The sequence below is a fragment of the Cherax quadricarinatus genome, chromosome 66 (assembly GCF_038502225.1).
Source record: "Cherax quadricarinatus isolate ZL_2023a chromosome 66, ASM3850222v1, whole genome shotgun sequence".
Taxonomy (NCBI): domain Eukaryota; kingdom Metazoa; phylum Arthropoda; class Malacostraca; order Decapoda; family Parastacidae; genus Cherax; species Cherax quadricarinatus.
The window spans coordinates 20671240-20688767 of record NC_091357.1 but is presented as its reverse complement, the minus strand read 5'-3'; the positions used below and the strand labels follow the sequence as shown (position 1 = coordinate 20688767).

Here is a 17528-nt window from a genome sequence, read left to right as displayed (position 1 = left end):
TCCCTTCACCTCATCTCTCCCTTCACCTCATCTCTCTCCCTTCACCTCATCTCTCTCCCTTCACCTCATCTCTCCCTTCACCTCATCTCTCCCTTCACCTCATCTCTCTCCCTTCACCTCATCTCATCCTTCACCTCATCTCTCTCCCTTCACCTCATCTCTCTCCCTTCACCTCATCTCTCTCCCTTCACCTCATCTCTCTCCCTTCACCTCATCTCTCTCCTTTCACCTCATCTCTCTCCCTTCACCTCATCTCTCTCCCTTCACCTCATCTCTCTCCCTTCACCTCATCTCTCTCCCTTCACCTCATCTCTCTCCCTTCACCTCATCTCTCTCACCTCATCTCTCCCCTTCACCTCATCTCTCCCTTCACCTCATCTCTCTCCCTTCACCTCATCTCTCTCCCTTCACCTCATCTCTCTCTCCCTTCACCTCATCACCTCATCACCTCTCTCCCTTCACCTCACCTCTCTCCCTTCACCTCATCTCTCTCCCTTCACCTCATCTCTCTCCCTTCACCTCACCTCTCCCTTCACCTCATCTCTCTCCCTTCACCTCATCTCTCTCCCTTCACCTCATCTCTCTCCCTTCACCTCATCTCTCTCCCTTCACCTCATCTCTCTCCCTTCACCTCATATCTCTCCCTTCACCTCATCTCTCTCCCTTCACCTCATCTCTCTCCCTTCACCTCACCTCTCCCTTCACCTCATCTCTCTCTCTTCACCTCATGTCTCTCCCTTCACTTCATCTCTCTCCCTTCACCTCACCTCTCCCTTCACCTCGTGTCTCTCCCTTCACTTCATCTCTCTCCCTTCACTTCATCTCTCTCCCTTCACCTCATCTCTCTCCCTTCACCTCATCTCTCTCCCTTCACCTCATCTCTCCCTTCACCTCATCTCTCTCCCTTCACCTCATGTCTCTCCCTTCACCTCATCTCTCTCTTCACCTCATGTCTCTCCCTTCACTTCATCTCTCTCCCTTCACCTCACCTCTCCCTTCACCTCGTGTCTCTCCCTTCACTTCATCTCTCTCCCTTCACTTCATCTCTCTCCCTTCACCTCATCTCTCTCCCTTCACCTCATCTCTCTCCCTTCACCTCATCTCTCTCCCTTCACCTCACCTCTCCCTTCACCTCATGTCTCTCCCTTCACTTCATCTCTCTCCCTTCACCTCATCTCTCTCCCTTCACCTCATCTCTCTCCCTTCACCTCACCTCTCCCTTCACCTCATGTCTCTCCCTTCACTTCATCTCTCTCCCTTCACTTCATCTCTCCCCCTTCACCTCATCTCTCTCCCTTCACCTCATCTCTCCCTTCACTTCATCTCTCTCCCTTCACCTCATCTCTCCCTTCACCTCATCTCTCTCCCTTCACCTCATCTCTCCCTTCACCTCATCTCTCCCTTCACCTCATCTCTCCCTTCACCTCATCTCTCCTCCTTCACCTCATCTCTCCCTTCACCTCATCTCTCCCTTCACCTCATCTCTCCCTTCACCTCATCTCTCCCTTCACCTCATCTCTCCCTTCACCTCATCTCTCCCTTCACCTCATCTCTCCCTTCACCTCATCTCTCCCTTCACCTCATCTCTCCTCCTTCACCTCATCTCTCCCCTTCACCTCATCCTTCACCTCACCTCTCCCTTCACCTCATGTCTCTCCCTTCACTTCATCTCTCTCCCTTCACTTCATCTCTCCCCCTTCACCTCATCTCTCTCCCTTCACCTCATGTCTCTCCCTTCACTTCATCTCTCTCCCTTCACTTCATCTCTCTCCCTTCACCTCATCTCTCTCCCTTCACCTCATCTCTCCCTTCACCTCATCTCTCTCCCTTCACCTCATCTCTCCCTTCACCTCATCTCTCCCTTCACCTCATCTCTCCCTTCACCTCATCTCTCCCTTCACCTCATCTCTCCCTTCACCTCATCTCTCCCTTCACCTCATCTCTCTCCCTTCACCTCATCTCTCCCTTCACCTCATCTCTCTCCCTTCACCTCATCTCTCCCTTCACCTCATCTCTCCCTTCACCTCATCTCTCCCTTCACCTCATCTCTCTCCCTTCACCTCATCTCTCCCTTCACCTCATCTCTCTCCCTTCACCTCATCTCTCTCCCTTCACCTCATCTCTCCCTTCACCTCATCTCTCTCCCTTCACCTCATCTCTCCCTTCACCTCATCTCTCCCTTCACCTCATCTCTCCCTTCACCTCATCTCTCCCTTCACCTCATCTCTCCCTTCACCTCATCTCTCCCTTCACCTCATCTCTCCCTTCACCTCATTTCTCTCCCTTCACCTCATCTCTCTCCCTTCACCTCATCTCTCTCCCTTCACCTCATCTCTCTCCCTTCACCTCATCTCTCTCCCTTCACCTCATCTCTCCCTTCACCTCATCTCTCCCTTCACCTCATCTCTCCCTTCACCTCATCTCTCCCTTCACCTCATCTCTCCCTTCACCTCATCTCTCCCTTCACCTCATCTCTCCCTTCACCTCATCTCTCCCTTCACCTCATTTCTCTCCCTTCACCTCATCTCTCTCCCTTCACCTCATCTCTCTCCCTTCACCTCATCTCTCTCCCTTCACCTCATTTCTCTCCCTTCACCTCATCTCTCTCCCTTCACCTCATCTCTCTCCCTTCACCTCATCTCTCTGCTGAGATATACAATAAAATACAGTATAATAAAACTATCCATACATTACACCACATTTATAAACAACAATATACAACATTTAGGCTCGTGGAACGTTGTGGATTTGACGAACGATTATTGGAACAACATTAAAGATAAAAATTAAATATTTATTATAAACACTCGTCGAATATTTTCTCCCTGACATTTTCCATATCCTAAAATTACGCTGTGTCAGGATAATGTTAAATAATTCACGAATATTGTAATATAGTTATGGGGACAAATGCGCATTTACAAAGCTTCATTCCCATCTCGGTCTCTGAGATTCAGAGTCTCGCGACTCTGGATTCATTCACCTGAGTTAATGAATCCGGGAATATACATATGTATAAAGCTTATTTCTCCTGTATTCTGGGATTTATGTCGCCTTTTATAGCTCCCACACACTCTGAAGGCTCTAAATATTGTACATTTATTATTATTATTATTATTATTATTATTATTATTATTATTATTATTATTATTATTATTATACATGTAGTAATAGTTATTACTACTGGCTTTATTTTGGCCTCATGCATAATTTGAAGCCTTTAGAGTGGTTTTATCTTGTAAAATATGGATAATTGGACCTAGGATAACCCAATAAAGTCAAAATATTTGCCTTATTTCCCAGTATTAATTTCCTTTAGGTGTTTTTGTGTAATGTGTTTACTATCAGTAAGTTTATTTAGGTACAGCTACACATAACTACACTTACATAAATCATTATATATAGTAACATACGTATATATTACCTAATGTAACCTCCTCAGAAAAGTCAAAGTGACTTATTTCCATTATGGTTACTTACTTACTTTACTTCATTACTTACTTGTACTTATACACTTTACTTACTTGTACTTACACACTTTACTTACTTGTACTTACACACTTTACTTACTTGTACATACATAGTATGGAAGATTCAGAGGTTTGAATAAAGCATTACTTACATACTTTACTTCCTTACATACTAACTTTACTTACTTTTACTTATACACTTCACTTACATCTACTTACATACTTTACTTACTCTTACATAGCCACTCATTTAAAAGCTTCAAAAGTTTGAGTGAACCATTATTCCCTCCCATACTTTACATACATACTTTACAACCTCACACACTTAAATCACTTTTACTAACACACTTACACACTTCTACACACTTTACACTTAAATAAACACAGAGATATAAAAAGGCTGATAAATTCGAGTGAAGCATCACAAGTGTTGGTGTTGCTAATGGTGTCTCACTCTCACATTTTCTTCCTCCACAAACGACTTGACTCGGATTTCTGTGTTGTATCCTGGATGATGGTGCTGGGGGGAGGATGGCGGCCTTTCAAACTGGGGAGATAGCTGCCTTCCAGACCATTGAGGTGTCTAATGAAGGCAGCCACGCAGTAGCCTTCCCTGTGGACCAGGAGGGAAGGAAAGGCATGTGAGGATTATATTATCCCTGGCTTATATATCTGCTGTGTGTGGATTATATTATCCCTGGCTTGTATATTACTTATGTCTGCTGTGTGTGCATTATATTATCTTATATATCACTTATATTTGCTTTGTGTGGATTGTGTTATCCCTGGCTTATATGTTACTTATGTCTGCTGTGTGAGGATTATATTATCCCTGGCTTATATGTTACTTATATCTGCTGTGTGAGGATTATATTATCCCTGGCTTATATGTTACTTATATCTGCTGTGTGAGGATTATATTATCCCTGGCTTATATATTACTTATATCTGCTGTGTGAGGATTATATTATCCCTGGCTTATATATTACTTATATCTGCTGTGTGAGGATTATATTATCCCTGGCTTATATATTATTTATATCTGCTGTGTGAGGATTATATTATCCCTGGCTTATATATTACTTCTATCTGCTGTGTGAGGATTATATTATCTCTGGCATAAATGTTACTTATATCTGCTGTGTGAGGATTATATTATCCCTGGCTTATATATTACTTATATCTGCTGTGTGAGGATTATATTATCCCTGGCTTATATATTATTTATATCTGCTGTGTGAGGATTATATTATCCCTGGCTTATATATTATTTATATCTGCTGTGTGAGGATTATATTATCCCTGGCTTATATATTACTTATATCTGCTGTGTGAGGATTATATTATCCCTGGCTTATATATTATTTATATCTGCTGTGTGAGGATTATATTATCCCTGGCTTATATATTATTTATATCAGCTGTGTGAGGATTATATTATCCCTGGCTTATATATTACTTATATCTGCTGTGTGAAGATTATATTATTCCTGGCTTATATATCTGCTGTGTGAGGATTATATTATTCCTGGCTTATATATTACTTATATCTGCTGTGTGAGGATTATATTATCCCTGGCTTATATATTACTTATATCTGCTGTGTGAGGATTATATTATCCCTGGCTTATATATTATTTATATCTGCTGTGTGAGGATTATATTATCCCTGGCTTATATATTACTTATATCTGCTGTGTGTGGATTATATTATCCCTGGCTTATATATTACTTATATCTGCTGTGTGAGGATTATATTATCCCTGGCTTATATATTATTTATATCTGCTGTGTGAGGATTATATTATCCCTGGCTTATATATTATTTATATCAGCTGTGTGAGGATTATATTATCCCTGGCTTATATATTACTTATATCTGCTGTGTGAAGATTATATTATTCCTGGCTTATATATCTGCTGTGTGAGGATTATATTATTCCTGGCTTATATATTACTTATATCTGCTGTGTGAGGATTATATTATCCCTGGCTTATATATTACTTATATCTGCTGTGTGAGGATTATATTATCCCTGGCTTATATATTATTTATATCTGCTGTGTGAGGATTATATTATCCCTGGCTTATATATTACTTATATCTGCTGTGTGTGGATTATATTATCCCTGGCTTATATATTACTTATATCTGCTGTGTGAGGATTATATTATCCCTGGCTTATATATTACTTATATCTGCTGTGTGAGGATTATATTATCCCAGGCTTATATATTACTTATATCTGCTGTGTGTGGATTATATTATCCCTGGCTTATATATTACTTATATCTGCTGTGTGTGGATTATATTATCCCTGGCTTATATATCTGCTGTGTGAGGATTATATTATCCCTGGCTTATATATTACTTATATCTGCTGTGTGAGGATTATATTATCCCTGGCTTATATATCTGCTGTGTGAGGATTATATTATCCCTGGCTTATATATTACTTATATCTGCTGTGTGAGGATTATATTATCCCTGGCTTATATATCTGCTGTGTGAGGATTATATTATTCCTGGCTTATATATTACTTATATCTGCTGTGTGAGGATTATATTATTCCTGGCTTATATATTACTTATATCTGCTGTGTGAGGATTATATTATCCCTGGCTTATATATCTGCTGTGTGAGGATTATATTATCCCTGGCTTATATATTATTTATATCTGCTGTGTGAGGATTATATTATCCCTGGCTTATATATTACTTATATCTGCTGTGTGAGGATTATATTATCCCTGGCTTATATATTACTTATATCTGCTGTGTGTGGATTATATTATCCCTGGCTTATATATTACTTATATCTGCTGTGTGAGGATTATATTATTCCTGGCTTATATATTACTTATATCTGCTGTGTGAGGATTATATTATTCCTGGCTTATATATTACTTATATCTGCTGTGTGAGGATTATATTATCCCTGGCTTATATATTACTTATATCTGCTGTGTGAGGATTATATTATTCCTGGCTTATATATTACTTATATCTGCTGTGTGAGGATTATATTATCCCTGGCTTATATATTACTTATATCTGCTGTGTGAGGATTATATTATCCCTGGCTTATATATTACTTATATCTGCTGTGTGAGGATTATATTATCCCTGGCTTATATATTACTTATATCTGCTGTGTGTGGATTATATTATCCCTGGCTTATATATTACTTATATCTGCTGTGTGAGGATTATATTATCCCTGGCTTATATATTACTTATATCTGCTGTGTGAGGATTATATTATTCCTGGCTTATATATTACTTATATCTGCTGTGTGAGGATTATATTATCCCTGGCTTATATATTACTTATATCTGCTGTGTGAGGATTATATTATCCCTGGCTTATATATCTGCTGTGTGAGGATTATATTATCCCTGGCTTATATATTACTTATATCTGCTGTGTGAGGATTATATTATTCCTGGCTTATATATTACTTATATTGCTGTGTGAGGATTATATTATCCCTGGCTTATATGTTACTTATATCTGCTATGTGAGGATTATATTATCCCTGGCTTATATATTATTTATATCTGCTGTGTGAGGATTATATTATCCCTGGCTTATATATTACTTATATCTGCTATGTGAGGATTATATTATCCCTGGCTTATATATTACTTATATCTGCTGTGTGTGGATTATATTATCCCTGGCTTATATATATTACTTATATCTGCTGTGTGAGGATTATATTATCCCTGGCTTATATATCACTTATATCTACTGTGTAAGACAGTCCTTGCTGACACACTAACTTCCTTGGGTTATCCTAGGTGGCTAACCCAGGATAACCCAGTATTGCATTATATCTTCTGTATTATGTAGTCATGAATCCCAATGGAATAAGACACTGTTTGACTCTCTTGTGTTATCCCAGGTTCTCTACACATATGCTGCTGTGTATGATAATCTATGTAACTGTATTTGTGTATACCTGAATAAACTTTATTACTTACTGTGAAGACTTATTTATACATCTGTACTAACAAATCACTACAGAAAGGGAGGAGAGATTTCTTGTATAGTTAACATTTATGTACTTATTATTATAAGCTGATTCTCTCTTTAATGTTCATGTAAATAACTCAGTTCACTTTATTCTTATTGTTACTCTTTTTTACTGTAATTAATTTTCACACAGTTGAGTAACTTAGATCTTTTAATTTTTAAGGTTAAATCATGAATGAAGAACAGTGCCTGCACTCTGAATAAGGGATTTAGGATATTTGCTGTTTAGAGGAACATCTGTGCTCCTCTGGCAAGATAGTGATAGTGTAAATGATGGTGAAAGTGTTATTTTTTGGGTCACCCTGCCTTGGTAGGAGACGGCCAGTGTGTTAAAAGAATGTGCGTTTTTTCCTTTGTTATTAATATTTTCAAAACATCTCACAATTAATCTTTCTCTTACAGAGGATGTAGAGTTCAGTAACGAAGCTACTTTGCTACTGATTGAAGGCATCAGAAAACGCTATGCAGAGTTGTCTTCCAATAATCGATCTCGACCTCAGGTGTACAAAGAGTTGCATGAAGAACTGACTATGCATGGGTACAATTTCTCTCAAGAAAGAATTAGACGGAAGTGGAACAACCTTCTTGGAACGTTTAAAAGGGTCAAGAAGGAATTTTCTCCAAAGAAACCTCCCTGGGAATATTACCAGGTATTTCTCTCCACTTTATATTCAGAATATACAGTACAGCCTCTCCTCACTTAGCGATGTACTCATTTACCAACGACTCAGACTTATGACAGGCTCTCTGACCAGTATGCCTACCTAAGTAATGTATATTAGAGCTGATTTCCTCTATTCTGTTTATTACAATATACAGTATACTACTGTATATACATTTAAAAATATACTAAAAGTTTTATAAATGGTGCAAAAGTGACATTAAAACAAAATCAAAGATGGTTGACACAAACCCACTACCATTATAGTACACTCCAAGCTTAGTGATGAATTTGTTTACCAATGTGGTCTTAGGAACAGAACTCCATCCTTAAGTAAGGAGAGGCTGTACTTTCTTGTCACGTTTTTAACTCTGTGGTTGAGAGGTTCCTTATACATAGCTGCATTTCTGTAAGTCTGAATGAGGTGCGAGGTAAAATCCATTAAAACAGAGGGATAAATTAATGTAGAACGGGGTATGGTTTTAAGTAGAACTCAAAGCTTACTCAAACTGCAGAGAGATGGCAAAATTAATTTCATTCTAGAAAGCTCTTCTACGAAGATACAGTAGACTGAAGGCACTGCAGTTGCTCTCTGTGGAAGGGTATAGAATTAGGGGTATATGATATTTTTAAAAATTCTCTACCCTACATAATAGGTAAATAAAATTACTCTAATGTAATTCTTCAGCATTTTTTTTAATGCATTGGCCATCTCCCACCAAGGCAGGGTGACCTCAAAAAAAGAAGAAACACTTTCGTCACCACTCACTCCATCACTGTCTTGCCAGAGGATTGCCAATACTACAGTTCAAAACTGCAAATATTGCCACCCCTCCTCCAGAGTGCAGGCACTCTGAATGCTATTATATATATTATATATACAGTAAAGTAGTCTTTTCTTTTGCTGTTTTGCCTTTACTTCCATCTTACTTTAATAGTTCTTATTCCTGTAATAAATCCTTGTCAGTTTGGTAGTCCTAGTCCGAGACCAGGCAATGGTGGCAGTGATCCTGGAGTTATTAACTGATAACAGAAAACAGTGTAGGAGATACATTCTTCCTCTTCCTCTCATACAACCTACATATCCATATGTGACCTAAGTTTAATTTGCACAAATAATTCGCACATTGGAGAAAGAAACTCATGACGATGTTTTGGTCCGTCTGGAACCATGAAATAGTTAATGGTCAAAATCAGACCAAAACATCGTTATAAGCTTCTTTCTCCTATGTGTGGATTATTTGTATATTGTTCCAGTCAAGGTGTTCTGTCTTTCTATTCTTTAAGTTAAATTTATCTATTTTGCAGAACCAAAATAAGTGTCTTGTATTTTTTTACATGATTATTACTAAACAGGATAAGGATCTTACAGATTGATGTAGAAAGAGATTAAGATAGTGAACTTTCAATAACACTGAAATATTTCATATATACCTTTTGGAACAATTTCCTATTTTAAGTAGGGTCTTTTAAGCTGTACCGTTAGTTGCACGCAGCCACACCTCCATGACCTGCAGGGTAATAATAATGAAAATAATAATAATAATCTTTATTTCTACAAGTACATGACACAACTTGTGCAGACATCACTGACATCAATGACATACTATACAGAAAGCCCCTGGTTATGCAGAGCATTTTGGATAACTAAAGTTAATCTTGTCCTCCAGGATGCAACCCACACCAGTCGGCTAACACCCAGGTATTACCTACTTACTGCTAGGTGAATATGGACAGCCAGAGTAAGGAAACACACCCAATGTTTCCACCCGTACTGGGGATCAAACCACACTGTGTGTGAGCTGAGTGTTCTACAAATCGAGCTATGGGACACCACACTACAATGTAATATTAAACACATTAAGGCTTACAGCAAGGGTATCATAACCACAGTCAGAGAATACTGTCAATGTTTTTTGGGTCTACTATTCTTCAGCCTTCTTCAAGCAGATTTAATATCGCTAGAAGTAAAGTTTTCGAAAGGAAACTGGATCTTTACCTTTGTTAAATACCAGTACAGTACAGCCAGGTTGTGATGCAACTTGTGCTCCTAAAGCAAACATCAATTTCTTGCAGAAGAGTTTTAGCAATTTCTTTCTATATATTTTTTTCAACGAACTGGCCATATCCCACTGAGGTAGAGTGACCCCCAAAAAAAGGGGGGGGGGATGAAAGTTTTTCTTTTTAAATTTAGTAATGTATACAGGAAAAGGGGTTATTAGTCCCTTGCTCCTGGTATTTTAGTCGCCTCTTACCACATGCATGGCTTACGGAGGAAAAAACTTTTCTATATACAGTATGTTATTTTGGTTAAGTTTGGTCAGGTTAAATTGTCATCTATAAGCAGAATTTAACTACAGTAATTATAGCATATCATAATGCCAATAGATGCACTGATGCATAAGGTTGATAGCTTTTGAAGCACAGATGGAAAGTAGAAACACAACTATGGCACAATAAAGCTAAATATCAAATGGTGATATTTTCATTCCACTGTCACAGTCACACTTTTGACATTCTTAGCCAAACTGATACAGTACAGTATATTGACGCTGATTATGAGGATGGGCTGTGTACGTTTCTAGGCTGTTAACAGTAACAGCCTGGTTGACAAGCCAATCAACAACTAAGTTTGGCTTCAGGCTGGGCTGCAGGGACAAAAGAACTCTTGAAACTAGTCACAGGTATGATCATGGTATCCAGTGTTCAGTATTTAATATATCATATAGAGTAGAACCCCCGTATCCATGGATTGTTTTCCACGGTTTACTATGGCCCAAAAATAACCCTTAATTTTGCTTCATAACAGCCCCAAAGTGAAATAGTAGTGATGCTGACAGTTCTTCAAAGCCTAAGAGAAGCTAATTCTCGACTTATTGTGTGTAATTTATCAGTTATACTTTATCATAGGTATACACTATATGTAAATGAAAAATAACTTATATACACCTACCATCCGACTTACGACCTGCTCGACTTACGACCACTCGACTTACGACCACTTGACTTACGACCATGTTTTTTATGCCAAATTTCTGGGAAATAAACAACTATTTGTGTTGTACACAGCGTTTATCCTAAACTTTACAGTATAAAATGCAGTACTAACAACATAAAAAGTAAAGTAAAACATGAAATACCAAAATAAAACAATAAAATAAAGTAATTACAAAAATATTTTGTTGATATTCAGTAGTAAAGTTCGACTTGCGACCATTTCGACTTACGACCGGTTTCTCGGAACCGAACTCGGTCATAAGTCGGATGATAGGTGTACATAGGGTTTGCTACTATCCACAGTTTTAGGTATCCACAGTAGGCTTTGGAACATATTCCCTGCATATACCAGGGTATTGCTGTATCAGGGAAACTGGTTAGCTGGACTCGAGTCCTGGAGGTGGGAGGTGCAATGCCTGAACTTTAAAGAAGGGGTTTGGGATACTTGCTGTTTAGAGTGACATCTTAACTGTCGTATCTGTGCTCCTCTTGTAAGACAGTGATAATGTAATGATGGTAAAAATATTTCTTCTTTGGGTCACCCTGCTTTGGTATGAGATGGCTGGTGTGTTAAAAAAATGATTAATTAAAAACTGTAATTGCTGGAGACAGTTTATATTTATAAGTGGTAGAAAGAAGAATTTTAAAATAGGCACAGAAATGATATACAGCCTCTCCTCACTTAATGACAGAGTTCCATTCCTAAGACCACATCAGTAAACGAATTCGTTGCAAAGTGAGGAGCATACTATGATGGTAGTGAGTTTGTGTCAACCATCTATGATATCCCTTTAATGTCACCTTTGCACCATTTTTAACATTTCTGGTATATTTTTAAATGTTTATACAGTAGTGTACTGTATATGGTATTAAACAGAGTAGAGAAAATCAGCTCTAATATACATTATTTAGGTATGAATACTGGTCAGAGAGCCCATCGTAAGTCTGAGTCGTCGGTAAACGAATACGTCGCTAAGGAGAGGGTGTATTCACATGGTGTTGATTTTTTATTCCTTCATTATACCAAAGTCCAAGATGAATGGATCTGTAATACTCATATGTATTATTTCTTAATCGTACAGTAGTTGAGCAACTTTGTCGAAGAAGTAATCACTGGAACAAAATTCGCTTTCCTCGTCTAACTTCTCTGTTCCTTCATATGGTTCTCGTGATTATCTAAGGATCAATAAACAACCTCTTTTCCAAATATCATGGCATTTTCATGAATGATATTATTTTATTATAAAGTACATACTATTTACAAAGATGACAAAAAAGTTAAATGACATAACACATTACAGTTCATTGCTTCCTGCCTGGTCTAAAGAATTATAAAAATTAAATATTGTATTGGTTATCCTAGATTAGTTGAGGTGAAAGTAAATTAACTCATTTTTATGGTAAATTAACTACTAATAATGAAATATTGTGACATATACTGGTGACTTTTCTAGCAGCATAGAATATATTGTACATGTAATTCTTTAATGTTTGCAGCATCTCTATGCATGTTTAAGTTAGAAGATAAGTAAGATACATGTGCAACAGCTGGGTATCTTTACTGTCGAAGTGTTTCACTTACGCAGTAGGTTTCTTCGGTCAAATACGGAGAATGGATTGAAGGCAGAAGTAGTGACGAGGTCAAGATGATGTAATCAGTTCATCAGCCTTGGAGAAATATTTTGAGGTAGTCAGTCCCTCAGCATGGAGAAGAGTTCAACTCCATGGAGCTGAACTCTGCTGCCTACAATCCATTCTCTGTATTTAACTGAAGAAGCCTACTACATAATTGAAAAGTTCAGTAAAGATACCCAACTGTTGCACATGTCTTACTCATCAACTTGTCAATATTTTTTACAATTTTCAATAATATCTTTATTTACTACAAGTACATGTACAAGGTATGCAGACCATAGCTGACATCAGACATACTACTATACAGAAAGCCGCTTATTATGCTGAGCATTTCGGGCAAATTAGGTCAGTTTTGTCCCAGGATGCGACCCAAACCAGTCGACTAACACCTAGGTACCCATTTTAAACTGATGGGTGAACAGGGACAGGGACAGTAGGTGTCTTGTGGAAACACATCCCTAATGTTTCCTAGCCGTACTGGAGGAGATTTGAACCATGGACCTCAGTGTGAGCTGAGTGCGCTACCGATCGAGCTATGGGATGATGGTCTGCAGTAAATCATTGAAGAGTATATTACAGTTTATAAGTAGACAGATGGTTTTCTGTACAGTATCTTAAAATAATGTCTTCCTGTAAGCATCAGGTATACAGTCAGATACTGCAGGAGTTAAAACAATTTAGTGATATGAATAAGAGACAATACCATGGCTGGATCAATTCACAAATAACCTCTCCTGTATGTGGTTTATTTGGGATTTATTGGCATTTAAAAATAAATTCATTTGCCTGCTTCTTTGATTAAATTCCTACCTCTAACACTTTTTGAAATCTCTGGAATTTGTGTTAGTGACTTGACTCATTTCCAGAAATTTAAGTCTCCATCATTATATCATGTTTATTACAATTGTTCTCTAAACAGATCCTCAGTGACTTCCTTCCCCCAGAAGCCAGCTTGACATCCCTTCAGGGAATGACAACAGCTTTTACAAAAGTTGCTCCAGCTGTAACCACTCACAATCACAGAGACGTCGCTCCGTCATCTGCATCTTCCGTCTTGCCTCAGCCTTCGGTGACTGTGCATGTGCCGTCTCCCTCCCTCAATAAGGAAATTGAACGAGGCGTAAAACGACAGGCAATGATGGAGCAGTACATTGAGCAGTTGAGAGAAAAGGAGAGCTATGAGGACGACTACAGAAAAAGGAAAGAAAGAAGAGAGAGAATGAAAATCAGAGCTCTAAGAAAGATTGGGAAAGAACTACAAACAATAGCAAAAACTCAGTGTGAAATACTCAAGAAACAGGATCAAATATTACAGGCTATAAAAGCATCAAAGGTTTGATAATTATTTTATTGAATTTAACAAATACAAAGACACTTCAGTTGTTTACTTAAAAAGAGTTATAACACTAATGACTTAGTTCTTCATAAATAATGTTTGCCCACTGATGATTTGCATACATGAATAACTAAAGTGTAATGAAGACTTGTCAATACTCAGTAATAACCCACATTTCAATAGAAACACAGAAAGTTGGTTGATCTGTATACAGTGGACCCTCGACTAACGCTATTAATCCGTTCCTGAGAGCTCATCGTTAGTCAAAATTATCGTTAGTCAAGTTAATTTTCCCCATAAGAAATAATGGAAATCAAATTAATCCATGTAGGACACCCCAAAGTATGAAAAAAAATTGTTTTTACCACATGAAAAATTAATTTTAATACACACAAACTGAAGAAGACATGCACAGTTACATGACACTTACCTTTATTGAAGATCTGGTGATGATTGATGGGATGGGAGGAGGGGAGAGTGTTGATGGTCTTAGTGTTTAGAAGGGGAATCCCCTTCCATTAGGACTTGAGGTGGCAAGTCCTTTTCCGGGGTTACTTCCCTTCCCTTTAAATCTCTCGAACCAACCTTTGCTGGTCTTAAATTCACTCACATCACCACTAGTTGCTGGCATTTTTTTAATTAAATCGTCATGCAACTTCCTAGCCTTTTCACATATGATTGCTTGAGAGATGCTATCTCCTGCTATCTGTTTTTCATTTACCCACACCAATAACAGTCTCTCAACATCTTCGAGTACTTGCGATCTCAGTTTCGAAAACATAGTTGCACCTTTGGCAAGAACAGCTTCCTTGATTGCCGTTTTCTTGGCCACAATAGTAGCGATGGTTGATTGGGGTTTTGTGTACAACCTGGCCAGCTCGGAGACACGCACTCCACTTTCATACTTAGCAATGATCTCTTTCTTCATATCCATAGTAATTCTCACCCTTTTTGCTGTAGGGTTGGCACTAGAAGTTTTCTTGGGGCCCATGGTGACTTATTTTGCAGGTGCAATCACTAAAAAGGCTGTGATAATATGAAATGTTCCGATTGTATGCTTGGAAGCGACTGCGTTGGCTGGCTGGCTTGTAAACACTGGCCCGGACTGGACGCGTCTCAGACGGAACTAATAGTGTTGGTCGAGATTTTTAGCGCTAGTCGAGGCATAAATTTTGCGTTAAAAGTATCGCTAGTCGGATTTATCGTTAATCGATGCCATCGTTGGTCGAGGGTCCACTGTACTTTTACCCCCTTCTTGGATCCTCTTCAGCAGATCTGGTCTGCTGAAGAGGACCCCAGAAGGGGGTCAAAATATACAGTTCAATCAACTTTTAGTGTTTGTCTCCATGTGGGTTGTTATTGTGCACTTGTATATATGTAAATAATTTTTGAGCGCAGTATTTCTTTAATCCTTGACCTGTATAATGTACCGAACTATTATACAATGTACTGAACTGTCGTATAATGTACTTTCATTGTATATTATTATTATTATAATCAAGGGGGAAGCGCTAAACCCGGAGGATTATACAGCGCCTGGGGGGGGGGATGTGGAAGGCATTCAGGCTTAATTCGGGGAACTGGAGCACAGATCCAATTCCCTAAATCAAGAGCCCCTCACCAACATCAAGGAACCTTCCTTGAGGGGTTTCATTGTATAATATACAAGGCATCAGCCATAAGTAAAAAGTATCTTGACTCATTGCTTCTTAGTAAAAACAGATTATTCACATTTCAGTCAGATTATGGAGTGCTTTGCAGCATTATTATTCAGTCTTTTGTTTTGCAAAAATAATACAAAGCCATATTTGTATATAATGTGAATTCAGTCCCCTGAGGTAACCTCCCACATTCATTCTTGAAATAATCCACAATGTACGTGCCCTTGAAATAATCCTCGACCACCATTTGCAGAGATAACCATTGACCTTCCCTTCTGAGTGACCCCTTGAATTGCCTTCCCTGGGTGAGCTTTCAACTTCCCTCCTCTGGGAGAACTGTCAACTTCCCTTCCTTCCCTGGATAAACCCTAAACCCTCCCCTCTAACCCTGGGAGAAGAATCGACTCTTCCCTCCTTAGACATAATCGATGTCAGCACATCATGCACTGTGCTATATGTAAGTCTCTTCCTTACACCTCCCACAATAAGTATTCAGGTAGTGGCCATAATAATCTTATACTGTATATTAAATTTGTAAAAAGTTATTTACTGTACAAATTATTTAAAAAAAAAGAAACCTTGTATAATTCTAAGGTAAGAAACCCAAATGAAAGTTAAATATTAATTTTAATATATTGCTCAAATAACTCACGCATAAAAGAGAGGAGCTTACAACGACGTTTCAGTCCGACTTGGACCATTTACAAAGTCAGTGTGACTTTGTAAATGGTCCAAGTCGGACCGATTATTATTATAATCAAGGGGGAAGCGCTAAACCCAGAGGATTATACAGCGTCTGGGGGGGGGGAATGTGGAAGGCTTAATTCAGGGAATTGGAGCACAGATCCAATTCCCTAAATCAAGAGCCCCTCACCAACATCAAGGAACCTTCCTTGAGGGGAAGTCGGACCGAAACGTCGCCGTAAGCTCCTCTCTTCTATGTCCGGGTTATTTGTGTGTCGTTCCAGTCACGGTATTGTGCATTTTTTTTGTTATTTTAGTATATTAGTTATGAGCACTCTATTTTTTTGTGATGGTTAGAACCAAACAGGGATAAACATTCTTAGGTGAAGGGCTCTTGATCCAAGGGAGTGGTACTATCTTCTCCTTCCTCGGATCAAACTTAATTGCCTGCCACCCTTCCCATGAATATTATAATAAGTGTAAACCAATTCCATTGTAAAAATTTTTTTAATTAACTTATCATAATCATTTAATAATTCTTATTCAATTGATTATCGGATTTTAGTATATACTACTAGTTTGAATGTGCTAACATGAAATATATTAATAAGTGGCATTTGTGATATAAAGTAAAATCTCTTGGTATTCTGCCATATTGTTTGTATTGTAGATGGTGAGCTAGACCAGTCATTGACGTTTCAATAATATTTTTAATAATTGCCGTATTTTATTAACCACACTTTGAGGATGTTTTGAGAGGTTCTAATGCCTGGCAACAAGTCCCTTTCTTTTATGCACCCATCCACTTCTCTACCTTTATTTCTTCCTTTCCCTATTCCCTCCTACCTCATTCCTCACCCTCATCTCTACCGTTTTTTTCTTTTGCAATCTGTGCCCCTCTCTTCCTGTATGTTCATTTCTTTTCTGTTCCACCTTTCCCTTTTCAAAATCTCTTGTATCTGCCATGAATATTCATTCTGTCTTTAGCATTTTCAGCTTCACTCATGCTTCTGATGTGAACACTGATGGCTTTAAATCCTCTG

At 38.3% G+C, this 17528-nt stretch overlaps 1 protein-coding gene across 1 annotated transcript; it reads left to right on the top strand.

The window, feature by feature from the left end:
* Positions 1 to 3757: 3757 nt before the first annotated feature.
* Positions 3758 to 17203, top strand: LOC128704156 (uncharacterized). The gene is made up of 3 exons (XM_070099210.1): positions 3758 to 4107; positions 7914 to 8161; positions 13724 to 17203. The coding sequence occupies exons 1-3, from the start codon at positions 4002 to 4004 to the stop codon at positions 14141 to 14143; spliced, it is 774 nt and encodes a 257-aa protein (XP_069955311.1). The 5' UTR covers positions 3758 to 4001; the 3' UTR covers positions 14144 to 17203.
* Positions 17204 to 17528: the final 325 nt, after the last annotated feature.